General features: G+C 44.4%; 5 protein-coding genes across 5 annotated transcripts, besides 6 other annotated features; 4 read left to right on the top strand and 1 right to left on the bottom strand.

Annotated features, from left to right (window-relative positions):
• Positions 1–583: 583 nt before the first annotated feature.
• Positions 584–3,559, top strand: PVX_114350 (hypothetical protein, conserved; the record flags this gene model as incomplete). Its single annotated transcript, XM_001616208.1, has 11 exons — positions 584–649; positions 784–867; positions 1,068–1,249; positions 1,474–1,660; positions 1,786–1,867; positions 2,067–2,149; positions 2,298–2,382; positions 2,564–2,811; positions 2,971–3,033; positions 3,162–3,275; positions 3,458–3,559. The coding sequence occupies 11 exons, from the start codon at positions 584–586 to the stop codon at positions 3,557–3,559; spliced, it is 1,296 nt and encodes a 431-aa protein (XP_001616258.1).
• Positions 3,343–3,391: a microsatellite.
• A 2,174-nt stretch (positions 3,560–5,733) lies between the features above and the next one.
• PVX_114355 (hypothetical protein, conserved) lies at positions 5,734–7,892 on the top strand (the record flags this gene model as incomplete). The annotated part of the gene is made up of 4 exons (XM_001616209.1): positions 5,734–6,061; positions 6,183–6,952; positions 7,389–7,514; positions 7,652–7,892. The coding sequence occupies 4 exons, from the start codon at positions 5,734–5,736 to the stop codon at positions 7,847–7,849; spliced, it is 1,422 nt and encodes a 473-aa protein (XP_001616259.1). The 3' UTR covers positions 7,850–7,892.
• Positions 6,732–6,757: a microsatellite.
• Positions 7,893–8,313: 421 nt separating the features above from the next.
• Positions 8,314–8,359: a microsatellite.
• An 878-nt stretch (positions 8,360–9,237) lies between these two features.
• Positions 9,238–9,279: a microsatellite.
• Positions 9,280–9,351: 72 nt separating this feature from the next.
• Positions 9,352–10,554, top strand: PVX_114360 (hypothetical protein, conserved; the record flags this gene model as incomplete). Its single annotated transcript, XM_001616210.1, has 1 exon — positions 9,352–10,554. The coding sequence occupies one exon, from the start codon at positions 9,352–9,354 to the stop codon at positions 10,552–10,554; it is 1,203 nt and encodes a 400-aa protein (XP_001616260.1).
• A 1,161-nt stretch (positions 10,555–11,715) lies between these two features.
• Positions 11,716–12,936, top strand: PVX_114365 (hypothetical protein, conserved; the record flags this gene model as incomplete). The annotated part of the gene is made up of 1 exon (XM_001616211.1): positions 11,716–12,936. The coding sequence occupies one exon, from the start codon at positions 11,716–11,718 to the stop codon at positions 12,934–12,936; it is 1,221 nt and encodes a 406-aa protein (XP_001616261.1).
• Positions 12,937–13,461: 525 nt separating this feature from the next.
• On the bottom strand, positions 13,462–17,127 carry PVX_114370 (DNA polymerase 1, putative; the record flags this gene model as incomplete). Its single annotated transcript, XM_001616212.1, has 1 exon — positions 13,462–17,127. The coding sequence occupies one exon, from the start codon at positions 17,125–17,127 to the stop codon at positions 13,462–13,464; it is 3,666 nt and encodes a 1,221-aa protein (XP_001616262.1).
• Positions 16,032–16,061: a microsatellite.
• Positions 16,199–16,230: a microsatellite.
• Positions 17,128–17,291: the final 164 nt, after the last annotated feature.

The raw sequence follows: 17,291 nt of genomic DNA, 5'->3' as shown, positions 1-17,291 counted from the left end.
ATGTGATTGTTACTCCTTTGTTCCTTCACCCTGTTGGGTACACTCACGCGGTACTCGTTTTAGAAAGTTAAAGTGGGAGTTTTTTTTTTTTTTTTTAAATTGCACCTAGTCGAATTTCACAAAATGGCGCAGCTCTCCCCACGATGCGCCGCTAATAAATTTAAAGTGGACTTTAAAAAGGGGCACATATCGTCAGTATAATTTAGAAAAAATATATATTGTCTTTTAAACTGGTGTGGTCACTCATCCCTGTGACTGTCGTCCTGCAATAGAAGACGCGTACCTGTTGGTACTCGGAGGAAAAAAAAAAAAAAAAAAAAAAAAAAAAACATGCTTATATAACTCGCTGCATACATTCTTAGTTCCTTACTGGGGAGTATTTTCCAACCCTTGCGTGGCTTTTCTCCTAACGAAGCGCGCCTCGCTAAAGGTATTGTCAGGCCCCCTCGCGCAGTCCTAACCCTTCCTGTCTGGGGTAAAAATACGAACAGGGTAGCCAAAAAAGTTTCATTATCCCCCCCTATGAGGGAAGAAGTGCCCACACGTTTTAGAAGCACACCCTGAAGGTGAAAAAAAAAAGAAAATGAAAAAAGGGACAAAAAAAAACAGCGCTAAGAAGAAGGAGGAGAAGAAGGTTCTCCTAAAGGAGGTAAAGAGAAGCAAACTGACATTCAAGTGAACAAAGAAAAAAAAATACATTGTATAACGGCAGCCCCAATGGTACACACCGCGTTAAATGGGTATGCTCCTTTTGTGACGCCCTTCTCCACCTCCTCATTGCAGTTGAAAAAGCTAAAGGAAGACCTGACTGCAGAAAATAAAATCGCCGATGAGATTAAGGAAAAGATTAAGAATATAGATGCAACGGTTTTTCTGGGCTACCACGACATAAAGGTTTGCATCGTACGATTGTGCTGGAGGGGTGCAATAGAAGAAGGAACCCAGCATCTCGCGGCAGATGAAAGAGGAAAAATAGAGAAGCACAATTTTGCAATTCCCTTTAGACATAGCCTTTTCGATGCCTATTCAAACCGTACGCATACAGCACATCGCCCTCTTCTCGACAGGTCCTAAAACTGGAGGAAAAAAAAAAAGAAATCGAGCTGGAAGAAAACAAGTCCCACAAAATCCTCTCCTCCAGAAAAGTGGAAAACGTCATAAACAAATTTGTGCTCAAATGTTATGAGGCCTTTTTGGAGAATTTGGCTAAAAATGAAATCGAGCTGCACGGCTACATCCAAAATTCGGAGTAAGCACCTGGAGGTGGAGGGACACCTGTGGCAGGCGAAAAAAGAGAAACTCCTGCCAAGTGGGTTTCACTAGAATGGCGTAGCTTTTAGGGGAGGGAAGAACACACTCTTCCGTAGCAGCAGATGCATCTCCGCGCATACAAATAAGGGATAAATAAATCTACATGGCTGCTTCTCTTCTTTTTTTCAACTTCCCTTCCCAATTTGTCGCATCATTCCAAAGGGAAGATAAAAAGAAGCAGCAAGAAAACAAAGACTACGAGAAACTAACCACCGTAACGAGCATCCAGCATTTGAATAAACTAAACTCCATTGTCCTTTCGCAAAACGAAATGATAGCAGAGATTAATAGGCGGTTTACCAGCAGCCTTAAGAAGGCCAAGGAAAACTGTTCCCGGAAGATTAATATAGTTAGTAGGCATATCAAAGGTGGTGAAGCGCGACGAGGTTTTTTTTTTGTATAGCACATCCCAACGTAGTAGACCCCCCCCCCTTTTCGAAACCCCGCGTCTTCATTTTTTGCCTGCCCCCTCAGGAAAGGGAAAAACTAGACAAGAAGAGACAAAAGGTCATTTTCAAATTGCAGTCCGAAAAGAACGAGGCCATCAAGTACTGCCGTAAAATGTTGCAATGTGAAAATGTGCCTTGCCATTGTTAGTATGTAAATTGGCGGTGTGTGTGTGGAGGGCACTTCTGCACAAGGGAGTAGCCCCAAGAGGGAGGCACAGCGAAGCGAAGTGTGTCAATGCAAAATGTGAGGGCCCCCCTCCCCATGTGAATTATAACCCAAATTTCCACCCAGAAACATCCTCGCAGGGTACAATGAAAAAATCCTCAACATGCAAAGCTACTTTAAGCTAATTCTGGACGACCAGCTAGGGATCATTCAAAAGTTGGAGGTACGCAAAGTTACCACGGCCATAATGTTTCCAAACTGATTTTCATCCCGCATGGCATACGCCTGTTATCTAGAATCACCATCTGTGTTGCCCCCGCCACAATGACCGAGTTTTCCCCCTTTTCCTCCGCCGCTTCACCCCTTGACAGAATGAAAAATTGAATAAGAGGAAAATCTTCCTCTCGAAAAAAAAGCACTTGGAAGAATTAAAAAAGGATATAGTGACTCACACAAGTAATGCAAAGAGGAGAAGCTTTTCTTTTTTTTTTTTTCATGTTTGCGGGGTGATACGCTTCGTTGTTGTGAGCAGTGGGGCGTTTCGCCTGTGCGCTGGCATATAGCGGCACATATAGAGGGCACATATGGAGGGCGCACGTGGATTGCATCGCCATCAAGCCAACCCTCCCCCTCCCAGAAAAATTTGAGCAGCTGGACAAAGACGTGACCATCCTGGAGAAAAACATCGTCGACTATGAAAAGCTGAAAACGGATCTAAAAAGAATCAAAGAAAAAAGAAAAAAACAGCAAAAGATCCTAACGGAGTTGAAGCTGGAGGCGGACATAAAAAAAATGCTCTTGGCGAAAATCTCTAAGGAGTACGAAGGTGCCTATGCGCGAAGCAGGATGAAGCTGTATGACTACCTGCAGAGGGTGTTGTTAGAGGTGAGGAGGGGGGCTCCGCGCGGACCCACCCGCGTCTGTAAGCGTATGTATATATATATATGCATGTGTGTGTGTATATATATCTCTCTCTATATATATATATATATATGCATGAATGCATGTGTGCGCCCCCTCCTCTCTGCAACCCCCCACCGGAAGAACTACTTCTTGGAGACGAAAATAAAACTGAAGAGCGAAGCCCTGGAGATAAGCAACCTTGAGGTTACTCTCCATTTTACGCTTAGAACAAAAAAAGGGCATATTAACACCGTGCTACGTTATTTGCCCTGTGCGGCCTCCTCACTATGCATGTGGAGACCGCCCCTCATGTGTGCCCTTCCTTTTTGCAGCTCTCCAAGTGGAAGGAATCAGTGGACCCCGAGCAGAACGAAATATTGAACAGAACGCTGGGGGAGAAATTCCACAAATTTGAAAAGCTGAGGAAGGACGTCGACGCTTTGATAGTAACTGCTAAAGGGGCGAAAGATGCGGCAAAAGAAATGCCTCAATTGGGGCATTCTTAATTTCCAAACATGGCATTGCGAGTTTCCACTTGAGACATGTCCACACAGCGGACACGCTCACTGGCCAATCTTTGCTCACCCAATGCGTTTTTTCCAACCCCCTTTTTTTTACCCCCTTTCAGGACACAAATGAAAAGAACAAAGAAAATTACGAAGCGATCATGCACCTTAACTATTTCTCAAATGAAGATCTCGACGTTTTGAAAAGAGAAAGCGTGTTTTAGAGGGGGCAACTGGGGAGGAAGCGGCAAGGGGGTATAATCATCATGTTTGCAAAGCTGCGAAGTGGTTATATAACAGAGGGGAAAACAAAGCAAAGAAAAGCAAAACAACTTAAAGCAATGCCAAAACGACTTTTTCACCAGTCCATTTGGAACAATGAACGAAAATATTTCCTTCCCCGTTGCGACATAAGTGTGTGCCTCTTTTTTTCCACCTCGATTTTATAATTCCTCGTTTTTTCTCATTTTGCAGACTCATAATGTGGTTGTTTTTTTTTTTTTTTTTTTAACAAAAATGATCATCCTACAATTGCACGTAGATAACTCTTTGTGTGCATTCGTTTTGGCCATTTAAGAGGAAAAGGCATTTGCCATTTGGGTCACTTTGACTATGTGCGTTATGCAAAATGGGCAGGCTGAATTGGCGGGTGTTTTGAACATTGCCGGGGTGAGCGGCGGGATTAAGGGGCTGGAAAATTTTGAAAAATTGGAAAATGGCGAGGCAGCAATTTCGGTAGTCCGCAACGTCACTCAGCGCAACTTCACCCAGCGGTGATTTCCCCCGTCAAAGGCGAACACCCCTATGTGCAAAAACATACGTGGACATGAACGAATGGAGAAGCGCCCGAGTGGCGAAAAAACTGGGCGCGCAGGCAGAATTCGCCGCGCACCTCTCACCCAATCGCACCAAAAACGCGCGTTCACTATGTGGACGGAAAACCGCCCGTCTCTACCCTGCGCCACGTTCGTTTATGCGCACAAAAAGGGGAAAATAAGAGGAAAACGTGGAACAGCGCGGAAAAATGGACGAAAAAAAGAGGAAAAAAACTGGAAAAAAGCGCAAACAGGGAGGAAAAAACAATGCGTATAGAAGAAAACGAATAAGGAGGTGTGAAATGATTTTTCTAAAATATCACAAACGGCAGAAGTTTCCGTAATTTTTGCCGTTTTTCACTCGTGCATTCCTTCACACTTGATGTTAGTAGAAATAAAAAAAAAAAAAAAAAGGAAATTTTTTTTTGCCTTTTTTTTTTCCCCGTTTTTATGTTCTTTCCATTTTTTTTGTTTTTTCCGCTTTTTTGCCTTTTTCCGTTTTTTTTCTTTCATTGCGTTCTCCTTTCTTCTTCCCTTTTTTTCCCCCCACCGTTTTTCTTCCCTTCCTTCCTTTTTTTCGTTTTTTTCGTTTTTTTTCCCCCTTTTTTTCCCCCTTTTTTTCCCCCTTTTTTTCCTTCCCTTCTCCTACATTAACTTCGAAAAGCTAAGCAGTTGGAGCGGCACGGCTGAAGAAAAAACTGAAGAAGTGTTCAGAGATGCAGCCGAAAAAACGTTGAGCTGCCACTGCATATGAATATATGTATGTACATATGTACCACACCGCTGGGCACGAACGGCTGGACGCGCAGGGCTACCTATATCAACTGACAGCGAAATGCCGAAAGCAACAATTTGTCACCCAAGCACATGCAATTAATTTCCGCCGACGCAGCTGGAACAGGGGGCTCCACGCGTTTCACATATTTTGCATGCCCTCCCATGATTTGCGCGTTTTGTTAAGCCGACTGTTTCCATTTGAAGTCATTCCTTCCCACCCACGTCATTTGGCGCCAGTCCATTTAGCCACACCTCGCTGGACTTGGCCTCCCCTCTTTTTGCTTCCTTTTTTTATGTGCCCCTTCAAACGAGCAATGTGAAATTCGTACTTTCATACATTTCAGCGTGCCATCTTACCGCTTACATTTTGATTTGCCACTTTGCGCCTTTTAAAATGCGTACGATTAAGACCTATTGGGGGGCTGTACAAGTTTAGCTTCTGTTCCTCTGCCTTTTTTTTTCTCTCTCCTTTCCGTGTTCACACCTTTTTTTTGCTTGGCCGCCTTGATCGTTTCGTTGTCAGCCATTTTGTCCTCCCCCTCCGTTTCGCCCTTCACCCGTTTGTGAACACGAGTGGGTCAGTCTTCAACCGCTTCATCGCTTCTACCGCTTCTCCCCCCCTGTGTGTTACGCCCGTTTGTTAACCAGCTCGACCAAACACCCCCCCCCTCACAAACGCGCTCCGCGTTGATTTTCGTTCTCCCCACACACCCTCGAACCGTCAACCCCCGAACCGTCAATCGCCAATCGTCAACGCCCGCCGCTCAACAATATGATAAAAATAAGTCAAAGAGGGGACACATAAAATGATAGAAGGAAAAATAAACGCACGCCCTCCGTCAGATGGCAGTAACAACCCTAACTCGAAATACAAAGCAGGAAAGGGACGTCAAAGCAGGGAGAAGAAGGACGAAGGAAAATGTCTGGAGCAAAATGAGGACATTCAAATTGCTATCGATTATAAAAATAACTTGAACACGGAATGCGTTGGAAAGTTAAACTCCAAATTTAGTGATGACAGAATTCGAGACAATAATCAAACGGATGCCTTTTCCGATAAAAGGGAGAGGATGGTGAAGGCCTCCCGGTCGACCCACTCCGGGATGCAGGATGATTTCATCTTAGAGGACATGGGTAATTATGAGGGGCGCGCCCAGCAGCCTTCACGGGCGCGGCACAGTGTACAGCTCCGCGGGTGACTCCCCATACTGCTCTACACACACCTGCACGTGCTTCCCCCTTCCCCCCCTGGCAGACGACTCGTTCGATGGACAAAAAAACAGCATCGACATGGTGGAGGTGAAGAGTTCCAGCGAGAAAAAAAAAGTGCGGAAAGTCATGTACATCCGATTGATATACGCCCTGCTGTTCACAATATTTGGAATCCTCTTCCAGTGTTACTTTATCATACTAAGTGACACCTACTACAATACGGGAGACGAGCCGCTGAAGGATAGAATCCACGAGCTGTATAAAAAAGTACCAGCATTTATGAATCCGAGCTTTATAAATTCCAGCATCATGATTTTTCTAATCATTACTCTATTGAGATTTGGCCTTTTTTCTCCCTTCCTAATCTCCATTAGTATGTTTATTAGGCTACTCATAATACTGTCTTGCATCTACTGCATAAGGTCAATTTTTATATACGTCACGACGATCCCATGCCCAATAGCTACCTGCCAGCCAGTGAGAAATAAAAGTTTAATTGAAAATTTATATACCACTTATCAGATAATAACCGCGCAAGTGTATGAATGTACGGATTTGATTATTTCTGGGCATACTGCCTTTACCACAGTTTTGAAATTTTTTTGGCTGTTTTATGAAAAGAAGATTTACATAAAGGCGGTGCTTTTCCTTTACTGCCTGTTTATCTATAGCATGATTGTGATTTCCAGATTTCACTACACGGTGGATGTGCTCATGGGCTACGTCTTCGGGTCTTCAATGTTTCTCCTATATCACAGCCTGCTGGAGATTGCCGCCAAGCGGTACGCCAAGCACAGGTCCTTCTCCCTCCAGGTAAGGGAGAGCAGTTTGCTGTTAGCGGTTTGTTGTTCGCGGTTTGCCGTGCGTGATGCGCGGTTCGCTACTGAAGAGAGTTTTGTTCATCGATTTGGCATAGTTGTATCCACATATGGGTGCCCCGCGTGTAGATCGGCATGAAAATGTTCTTCCGTCCAAATTGGACTGGCGGTTCACAGCGGATCATGGCGAACCATGGCGAACCACCGCGAACCACCTTTTAGTGTGCCCTACGCGAAGTGGGAAAAAGGATGAGTCCGCCTTTTAGCCTGTGCACACAACCGAGAGGGGGAGAAAATTGGTTTTCTTACAAATAAGGAATATCCCATCTGAGCAGTGCCAAGATTGTGCATGTACATTTTCCTCATCGTTATGGGGATGCTCACCTCCACACTTTTTTTTTTTTTTTTTTTTTTTTTCTTCCCACTCGTAGAATTCCACTTACGCGACATCCTTTGTCGAGCGCTGCTCAGTGTTCAACTACTTCATTCAGGCAATAGGGTTCATGGAGGGACTGGACCACAGGCTGAACATGGCCGCTTCGTATGACAAGGAATGGGTAAGCAGTACAATCAGTGCAACGGTGCGCTGTGTGCAAGTGTGTAGATGTTTATGTTCATATGTACAGCTTTGCAACTTGTGTGTATAGCTTATCACCTATGCGGACGTTGCCCCTCTCCCCCTCCCCCTTTACAGAACTGCTTCTGCCCGTGCAAGCCCGTGAATGCAAAAGGACTCATAATAAAAAAGAGGACCGTGAACAACGAAGAGTACTGCGATTTTAGCGACCACTTTTACCATTCCTATGCCGGCAGCGGGTCCTTTGATTTATCAACCCCTAAGAACATTGTGAACGAAATAAAGTACCTGTGTGGAATTCGGAGAAAGAATTAACTCCTGAGTCTGTGCGTATATGCTCGCATACATATGCGCATATTTGTGTGTGTGCCTCCTCCTCTCTTCGCGCACCAATTTGTTTGTCAATTTGCAAAACAAGCATAAAGAGTAATTAAGTTTTTTTTATTACACCTTTTCACCGTACATACGTACACCCCAGCCGGAGCGGCCCCTCGCCGTCGCCACCTAGTAGAGCGTTTGATACATTATTAAATTAGCAGTTAGTATTTTTTATAATTTCACTTTTTCATTTCTTCCCTTTTTCATTTCTCCCCTTTTTCATTTCTTCATTTCTCCATTTTGTGTCTAATGTTTGACCCATCACACCGCGGCGCGCATATGCGTGTACATGTGCCTCTCCCACCTGATCTGCGCATTTGCACGCATGTGCCGCCTCCTATGATTGATTTGATGTTTTTATGAATTCTTTTAAATTTGGCTCCTTTTAATTTTTATTTTAAAACCCTACCTTATGCGGTGTGAGGGGTGCGCGTTTGACGGGGAGTGTGCGCGCGAATGGGTACTTATGCGTACGCACGTGCACACGTACATACGTACATACGCCCTTGGGTGCTTCCTCACTCAAGTACGTATACACATGTGTACATATGCTCATATGCCTACACATGTAATCGAATTGTTAATTTTTTTTTCCCCTCCCCTTTTGATGTAATTTTTTTCGCCAACTTTATTATGAAGCATTGATCTGCGCATTTCTACACCATCACGCCATTTTTTTTGGCGTGTCTTTTCCGCCCCCCATCATTTTTTGTTAAAATTTAAAAAATTAAAAACTTAAAAAATGGAAAAATTAAACACGAAAAAATGAAGCATAAAAAAGGAAGCATAAAAAATGATGCATAAAAAATTATGCATAAAAAAGTGCTATGCGCGTAGTTACGCATTATTTTTTTTTTTTTTTTTTTTTTTTTTTTCCTGGTTCGCATGAGCTAGCGTTGCGAACTTGTAGCACACAAAAAAAAACAATTTCAAAACGAGAAAGAAGGGGATGACTGCATGTACACACAAGTGAGCAAATTTACTTAAGCGCCCTTGTACGTACTCATGTGTCCTACACCCCGGCAAACATACATTTGTACATGAACACCTGGTGTGTAAATGGAAAAGGCATTTCTGAGGCCCTGCGAGACTGACTGCTTGAACATTGAAGCATTTTCAACTTGTTGTACAAAATTTTTGTTGCTTATGTTGTACGAAAGATCACGCACATGCACGTGCAGGTGATTTTCCCAGCCGTTTGGAAATAAGCTTTTACGTTCGCTTCGTCCTTTTGTCATTCCGCCCTTTTCTCCGTTTGCTCATTTCTGTGTCCGCTTATCGTGTGCGCCGTGTGTAGCTGCGTAAGAGCGTTCACGTGTTGTGATGCCAGCGCGGTTTCGCCATGTTGACTCGACTTTGTCACGTTCACTCAATTTTGTCACGCTCGCGCAGCTGAATATTAAAAAAAAAAACTAGCGAAAAACGCCGAACATACCAAAATGACCACCGAATTGAAAAAAAAAAATTCTGAACAGTCAGGTAGAGAAAATGAAGACAGCAACAGCTACACGAGCGATAACTACAAAATAAATGTGGACATAAAAATGAGTAACTTCGCCTCGTCGAACGGAGCAAACCCCAGTGATGGTGACATCCACAGTTTGACAAAATGGAAACTGTTCAAGGTGTTACTCCTGAGGTTAGCAATCGCGTTAATATTTTTAGTAATCTCCTTGATCATACAAGGATTTTTCATGATATATAGCGATTCGTATTATAAGAGGTATACCACACCATTGAGCGACCGAATTCACAATTTGTTTGAAAATCCACCTGAATGGATATCTTACAAATTGTCAAACAATTTGATAGCATTGTTGTCAATTACTTTCCTGCAGTTAATTTTGTTTAATAGTGTATACTTGTCTATGGCCATCGTTTGTCGCTTCCTCTACATGATGGGTTTTTTTTATATACTGAGGGGTATACTTATCTATGTCACTTCCCTCCCAGCTACATTGGAAACGTGTGTGCCTCTGGAAAGTGGCAACATTGCGTTTAACTTATTGCAGATAATTAAAATAAATATGAACCTAGTGTACGTATGTTCAGATTTGATTATATCTGGCCATTCCTTTTCAACGACCATATTTTTGCTATTCGCCCTTTTTTACGTGAACAGTGTTGTACTGAAGACGCTGATCACTTTCTTATGTTTTGTCATTTATGCGTTTATAATTGTCGGGTTTATTCATTACACGTCTGATGTGTTGCTCGGATTTATTTTTGGCATTTTTATTTTCACCTTTTATCATTTAATGCTGGACATATCTTCTCAATATTACATTTTTAATAAATTATTTGAAATTAAAATTATTTCAAATAAAAAAAATGTGCAGGCTAAACCGTTTTTTTTAAGATGTTTTTTTACCAGAGTGTTTTTAAAAATAATTCCATTCCTGGAGGGATTAAATTACTCCTTAGATTATGCGTTAAGTAAAAATGCCGACTTTTCCACATTTTGTATTTGCGAGAAGGAGTCTGCTATGGCTATGCCCGCTGCAGCATGTTCCTTGCAGAAGTCCTCAAAGGAAAATAAAATTTGTGTCAATTACTCGGACCATTTGTTTCATTCCTATGCCGGGGATGGCACGATTAATTTTTTGCTATTCAAGTTTTTGAGGAGAATTAAAATGGACTAGTCGTACAGGTGTGCATTTGCCATACGAGGGAGTTGTTACCCCCAAAAAGGGGATGCCTCCCTGTCCTTTTTTTTTTTTTTTTTTTTTGGCGCGCTCTGGAAATTTCGTGAAGTGTGTCACGCCCACTGTGTGCATATTGCACAAATGGTACACCCGTTACATGTGAGCCTATTGCGTGAGCCTATTGCGTTTGCCTTGCCGCGCCCTACTTGTCACCTTAACCTACCTCCATGGCCATCCCCCTTTTTTGCGCACTATGCGTTCCTCTTTAAGAGAGCGGTGCGGGCACGGGCGCATTTCACCTCACTCGCTAAACGACAAAGTTTTAAAAAATTTTGGAGCTGGAAAAAGGGGCGCCCCCCAAAAGTTAACGCTTTAATTTTTTTTCAACACGGGCGAGGTTTGTCCCCCGCGGGTACGACTTGCCCGCCCCATCCGCTGCGACTACTACTGCGGCTGCGATTACTACTTCTGCTACTCTACTACCGTGCCGTTCCCCCCCCTTCTTGCCGAAAGGGAAACCTTTTTTCCCTTGCGCAAACTTCTCCCTTCAACCTGCCACACGGGTGCCGCGCGCAGGGTCATAACGTTGAAAGTCGCAGAAGAAGAGGGAGGCTTCCCTTAAGGGTGTTCCCTCCAAGGCGTTAAAGCGGAACCGCTTTACTGAAAAGGGACGCACCAATTCGTTTATGCGTACGCCCTAGCGCTGCCACTACACTAAGTGCGTGGGACTGTTCGCTTATCTACCTACATGGGCGCGAAGTGACCCATTTAAGGTCTTCCTAGTCATCCCCACCTGCGGCAGAAGGACAACTCGGTATACACCATCTGGGTGAAATAAACAATCCAGAGGAAGGCATAGATATGACCCCACCCTCCCATCAAAGTTACACATCGAAATGAAACAAGCCTGTGGCATGGTCCCTATCCCGTGATATGTTGCGTCTATGTGCACGTATACATTAGCGTGTGGCTCGATTAACGCACGTGTGTTTTTCTACGCGTCGGAGTAGCATGACAGGGGGGATTCACTGAAACGCTACAAATGCAATTTGAAAATGCCAAATGAGTAACGCATCGCACAAGGGAATATGTAACGAAGGAAACGAAGTGGAACCATTTTTTTTTTTTTTTTCGTGCGAAGGGTGATATAATATCCCAATGGAGGGGCCTAACGACAGCGCGGAGAAGTCTGAAGGTGGACCCAATTATGCTATCCCAGAAAATGGACCCAAATATGATAACCCAGAAAGCGGACCTAATTATGTTACCCCAGATAGTGGACCCAACTGCGCAAACTCGGCGAACGCCACCTTCTCGTTCGAGATGCTCGACATGATCATCACGAGCGGCAACCCTAGCCGAGCCAAGTCGCAAGAGGAGACGAACCGTATGACTGAAAATACAACGCAGGGGAAGCCCTTCTGCCCGTCCGAAGAACGCGTTGAAATTTCAAGCGGAACAAAACGAGCAAAGCGGAAAAGCTCTCTCCGTGAGCAAACAACCAACAGTGATGAAGATGCAGTCGAATTTAAGAAGCAATTTCACAATTGGGGGAAAAGGGAAAAGAAGAAAAAAAAAAAGGTCTATAATATGAACACAGAGGTAGCAATAGGAAGCGGTTCTGAATTCTCCCTTCTGGGTGAGTTTCTGCCTGTCGAAGGGATCCCTGATTTGGCTTCCTCTAAAGAGGAGATGTCAAATCTGGGCGACTTGGTAGACTGCCTAAGTGGTGGCAATAGCAGCGGGGGGGAACACTACCACATGGGTGGAGAAAGTGACAAACGCAGTGCTACGAATGAGCGGAATGAAAAACACATGAACGAGCAAGATGTGGATGCCCAACTAGCCAAAATGCAACAGGCGGATGAAGAAGTCCTCCTCTCAAGGAACATCGATTGTACCAACTGCAAATATTACTTAAAAGAATTGACGAGCAGAAACTACATGGACTTCTCCTACATGGATCAGTACATCAGCGAGGGGGAGAGTAACCTGCTTTTATTAAAAAATAAAAAAATTGAGGAATTGGAAAATGGGAACAAATTAATGAAACGCAAAATGAGCAAGTTGAAAGAGGAAAATAATTTTCTGAGCAGCAAGCTGGACACACTCGCGGAGAGTTTAAGCGACTTGAGGGACCACTTTGACAAGCTGGTGGAAGAAAATAAATCGCTAAAGGAGGAGAATAAACGGCTGAGCGGGGAGCTGCAGAAGGGGCAGACGTGTAAGGAGGAAGTGGAAGGCGCGAGCAAGAAAGACGCCAAAAAGAAAGGAGCCAGCAAAAAGGATGCCTCTTCTTCATCCCATGGAAGACGGGATCCCCCCGAAAGGGATTTTGAAAATTCAATCGATAATGAATTATTTAACGAGCTCAGTTGAGCACATACAGGGGAGGCACACCGTCTGCACTTGGCGAAGAGAAACGCGCGCGCGTATGTACAAACTGCGCTGTGCTTAAATTGATTCGTCATGTTCGTGCGTTTGCAATGCACTCCCATTTGTTACAGCGCGGAGGAGGAAACCCCCCCCCCCGTGTGGTGCTCTCCCCAATGGTATACCGCTTCATCATAATGCGGTTTTAATTTCTTTTTTTTTTCGTTTGATTAATTTTTTTTTTTTTCCCTTTTTTTGTCGTTCTTCTTATTGTTTTATGGACGCCCACCCACAAAAAAAGTGGGCAACAAAAAATGACTTAAAAAAAAAACAGAAACGGGTCATTCAATTTGTGCAATTACGCGTGTGAACAGGTTGATACGTATGTGCGAGCACGATCTACGCGCGTGCTGTGCTAGTTTGCGGGGGTCCCCTAAACGGGAAATGAAAAGCGCCAAATGGTGAGGAAAACAGTTGGAGTTTGTCAGTGACATTTCCCTCCCCCAAAAAAAAAAAAACGGCACACATGCATTAAGAAAACTCCTTATAGTAGTCTCCCTTTTCTACCTTAATTGGTAAGGTAAAATTGAACTTTTCAAAAATTGAATTTAATTTGCTGGACGAATTACAGTGCCTATCAGTTGATCCATCGGAATGGAAATCCCACGTCTGGCCATTGTTAGACAGTTGGAGATACTCTATATACGTCTGCACAGAGATATGGTCATGCATGTAGTCGTAAAGGAGGACCAACCTATCGGACGTATTTGTGTAGTGAATTAAATTGTAAAAGGCGTTTTCCAGGACTGGGCTGAAGAGTCGAATGATTGGGTCAGTGGCTCTTCTGGTGCTCTCAAATAGGAGTTCATCGTGCACTTGCAAAATTAATTTGGTCGCTTTTAAGAATGGCTTGTTTTCTTCCAATACGGCTGCACTCACGTTGTTTATTTTTAAGAGGCGTGCGCTTTGGGGCCACCCATGCGTCATGATGCAGAAGCAGGACAGCAGGGCGAACTTCATGACGTCCGCCGCGCACCCCTGAATGGGCGTATTCATACTGATCCGATATTTGTTCTTGATGGTGGGCTCGATTACCCTCTTGCGCCCGATTAACGTGTAAACTCTATTCATATGCTTAAGCAGAATTTTCTGCATCTGCATAAATCTATACACGTTTGGGAAAACCTGAAAGAAATTAGAAATTAAGTTGCTTGCCATTCCTTCGCTTATTAGGAGGCTTTTGGCCAATCCGTTTTCAGTCTGTCCGTAGAGAATCCCATAGATCACCGTTTTGGTCATTCTCCTCAGCTCGCTCGTCACCTGCGTTGTGTTAAACAGCACCTTGGCGGTCTCAACGAAGACATCGCCGCTCTGCAGCATCTTCAGAAGCTGCACGTCGAAGCTGAGGTACGCCATGACGAACAACTCCATCTGTTTGTAGTCGAAGGTGATGAGGTTTTCGCCATCGGGGGGAGCTCCCTCACAGGTGAAGTTCGCTGGAGGGGGGTTCTCCGCTGTGGTTAGGTTATTCCCTCCCACTTCTACACTGCCTCGATTGGCGCTGCATTGATTGGCGATGCCTCGCTCTCCGCTACCCCTCTCTTCGCCGCCAACCTCCCCCCCCTTGAGCGATACCGCGCAGCGGAACCTCGAGTGGATGTTCTGCAGGTTGGGCTGCTCGCAGGAGAGCCGGCCCGTGGACGCCCCTATCTGATTGAAGTTGCAGTGAATCTTGTTCGTCTCCTTCTGTATGAACTTGGGCAGATTTTCTATATAATTCTGAAACAGCTTTTTGGACTCCCTGTAGAGCTTCACGTTGCTAATAATTTTCTTAATTTTTTCCTTTTCCTTTTCTGTTATATGTTCATTTCGTTCAATTTCGTCTACAATGAGTTTCAGCGTTTTGTTGTTCGTTTGCAGGTTCTTGCTTCTTCTCATTTCGTTAATGGTATTGTTAAGTTGGGGGAGTGGCATCATTTCTTCCGATGTGCCCATGGCCAAAGAAGGTTTTTCCAAAGAAGCAGCGTAGTTACCATTCGTGATGATATTTCTTAGGAAGTTACCCCTTTCTAAAGTTGCTCCCCTCCTCAGGGTATCTTCTTTCTTCCCCCCGCTGTAACATTTCAGCTGTGATCCTTTCGCATCCCCCCCAGGTTTGGACGTCCCTTCCGCGTTGTAAAATCCATCACCTGAGTGATTTAGCGGTTTGCCGCCGTTGTTCCCTCCAACGGTATGGTCATAATTTACCCTCTCCGCGTGAGGCATTGAGTCTCCAATCGGGGCAACCTCCACGTTAGGGCTGAAGGCAATATCGAGCAGGTGTCTATATATGAGGGATGCCACCTGCTTGGAAGAATTCAAATTGATGTTACACTCGCAGAGCTGCTCTATCTCTTGCTTATACACTACTGGGTTACTACAACTTTGGTGAATTTCTTCAATTTTTTTTTGGTTTAAAAAGATGCCTCTCCTTTCAATTTCGCTAATACATATGATGAGTGGCTGCTCAATTGTGAGGTAAATTTTTAACAAGTTCAAATTCTTTGCAAATATGCCCATCAAAAAGTTGAAGAGCGCCATCATGCAGCAGTTTCTAGATATGCAGTAGCTGATCATATCTTCCTCCGTAATTTCGCACACACTTCTTTTATTTCCGAAGGCCAATTTTTTAATGCTCTTCTGGTCCTTTACCTCTACACGGGTGAAGCTAAAATGGTTCTGTCTCACCCTGCTGGGTTGGTGTGCACCACTGGGGAGGGTGGACGTGACACCATCGTGGGAGTGACCCTCCGAAATGGAGCAGTTATCTTTTGGTTTCTCCCCCACAGCGCGGATTCCCTTCTTCTCCCTTTGGTACTTTATTTTCATCTTCTGGTATTTGCCCCACCCGAAAAGGCCGTACTTCCCAGAAATGACGTCCGAAAATTCGGGGGGCATAATGGCAAAGTGGCATTTCTGCGCGGACTCCACAGGGGGGAGTTCCACAACAGGAGTGCTACTCATCATCGGTGAAATGCCTCTCCCAGACTGTGCCGCATACGCACTAAACACATTTTGCAGCTTCTCCCCCCTCTGGACGAGCTGCAATAGGGAACTCAGAATATACACATCGAAGACGCTGCCCACGTTTGGCATTTCCAGTTTGATGTTATTAAACACATGAATTAGCGTTTTATAGTCGTACACGATGAAGAGAAAGGGATACGGGTGATGCTCACGATCACCATTCGGTTGAGACTCCACCACGGGGGTAACCCTCTCTGTGAAATTTCCCCTAATACATCGATTTAGTAACTCCCTGTCCGCCTCGTTACCTTTCAGTTCTAGCATGTTAAGGGAGAAGAAGTAGTTCCTTTCGCTGCATGCCTCCCGTTTATCACTCTGATCGGTTCGACCGTTCACTTGTACCCCCAGTTCGGCAGCACCCGCCTCACTTACCACGCTTTCTACCCTATTGTACGCATCGCCGGTATTTCTTCCGATAACGTAGTGCACATCGTAACTACCCGAATTGTCATTTTTTTTTTTTTTTTTCTTGGTGGACTTATTTTTGCCACTACTTGGATCTTCCCCTAAACTGTGCGTTCCCTCCCCATCAGTGGGTTCACCTCCCCCTTTCGCATTGTAAGCAGAGTGATCTGCCGCTTGGGGGAGACACTCGTGGAGGTCCCCATCAGGAATGTGTGCCCCCTTTCGATAAATACCCTTTAGGAGGGTGTCAAAATTGAATTCCTCAAATTGTTGCAATGTGTTTGTCTCAGATGCGCTGCTAGAGGGGACCACCACATGGATGACCAGGTAGGTGGGTAGGGAAAAACACTTCGACTTGTACTTATCTTCGGTAATTTCTGGGAACCAGCTTACGTATATCTTGACTAGCTCTTTCCACTTGGTTAAAATCTTTTTGTATTCAGAGTGATTTGCTCCGGTGTGGCAGGTGTGCCCCTTGTGACTGCCAGCTTCACTGTAGTGGCTACTTTCGCTGTGCTTCCTCTTCGTCAAAGTGCTGAGCAGAGCATGCAGCGAACTCGCTTCGTCCGAATTGCTCCTCTTTTTGCTGAGCAAATGCGCCAAGTGCGCGTAATTTACCGTGTGGAAAAATCTGACGTTGCTCCTGCATATGTACGAGTCACTGTAGACGTTCCTGTGTATTCTAAAAAGTTTGTGACTTCGTTTTAAAAGGGAGAACAATTTCATTTTTTCATTTTTTCTGCCACCTGTCCTTATATGTGTATGCATATGCATTGACAGAGTTAGCAGTAAAATGACAAGCGCACAGATGGGCAATTTCTTCCCCTCCCATTTTTTTCTTCCCCCCTGCGTTGTGACAATTTATTCACTTTCATCGAGTCATCTCATTT

The sequence above is a fragment of the Plasmodium vivax genome, chromosome 11 (assembly GCF_000002415.2).
Source record: "Plasmodium vivax chromosome 11, whole genome shotgun sequence".
Classification (NCBI taxonomy): domain Eukaryota; phylum Apicomplexa; class Aconoidasida; order Haemosporida; family Plasmodiidae; genus Plasmodium; species Plasmodium vivax.
This window is presented reverse-complemented; position numbering and strand designations above follow the sequence as displayed.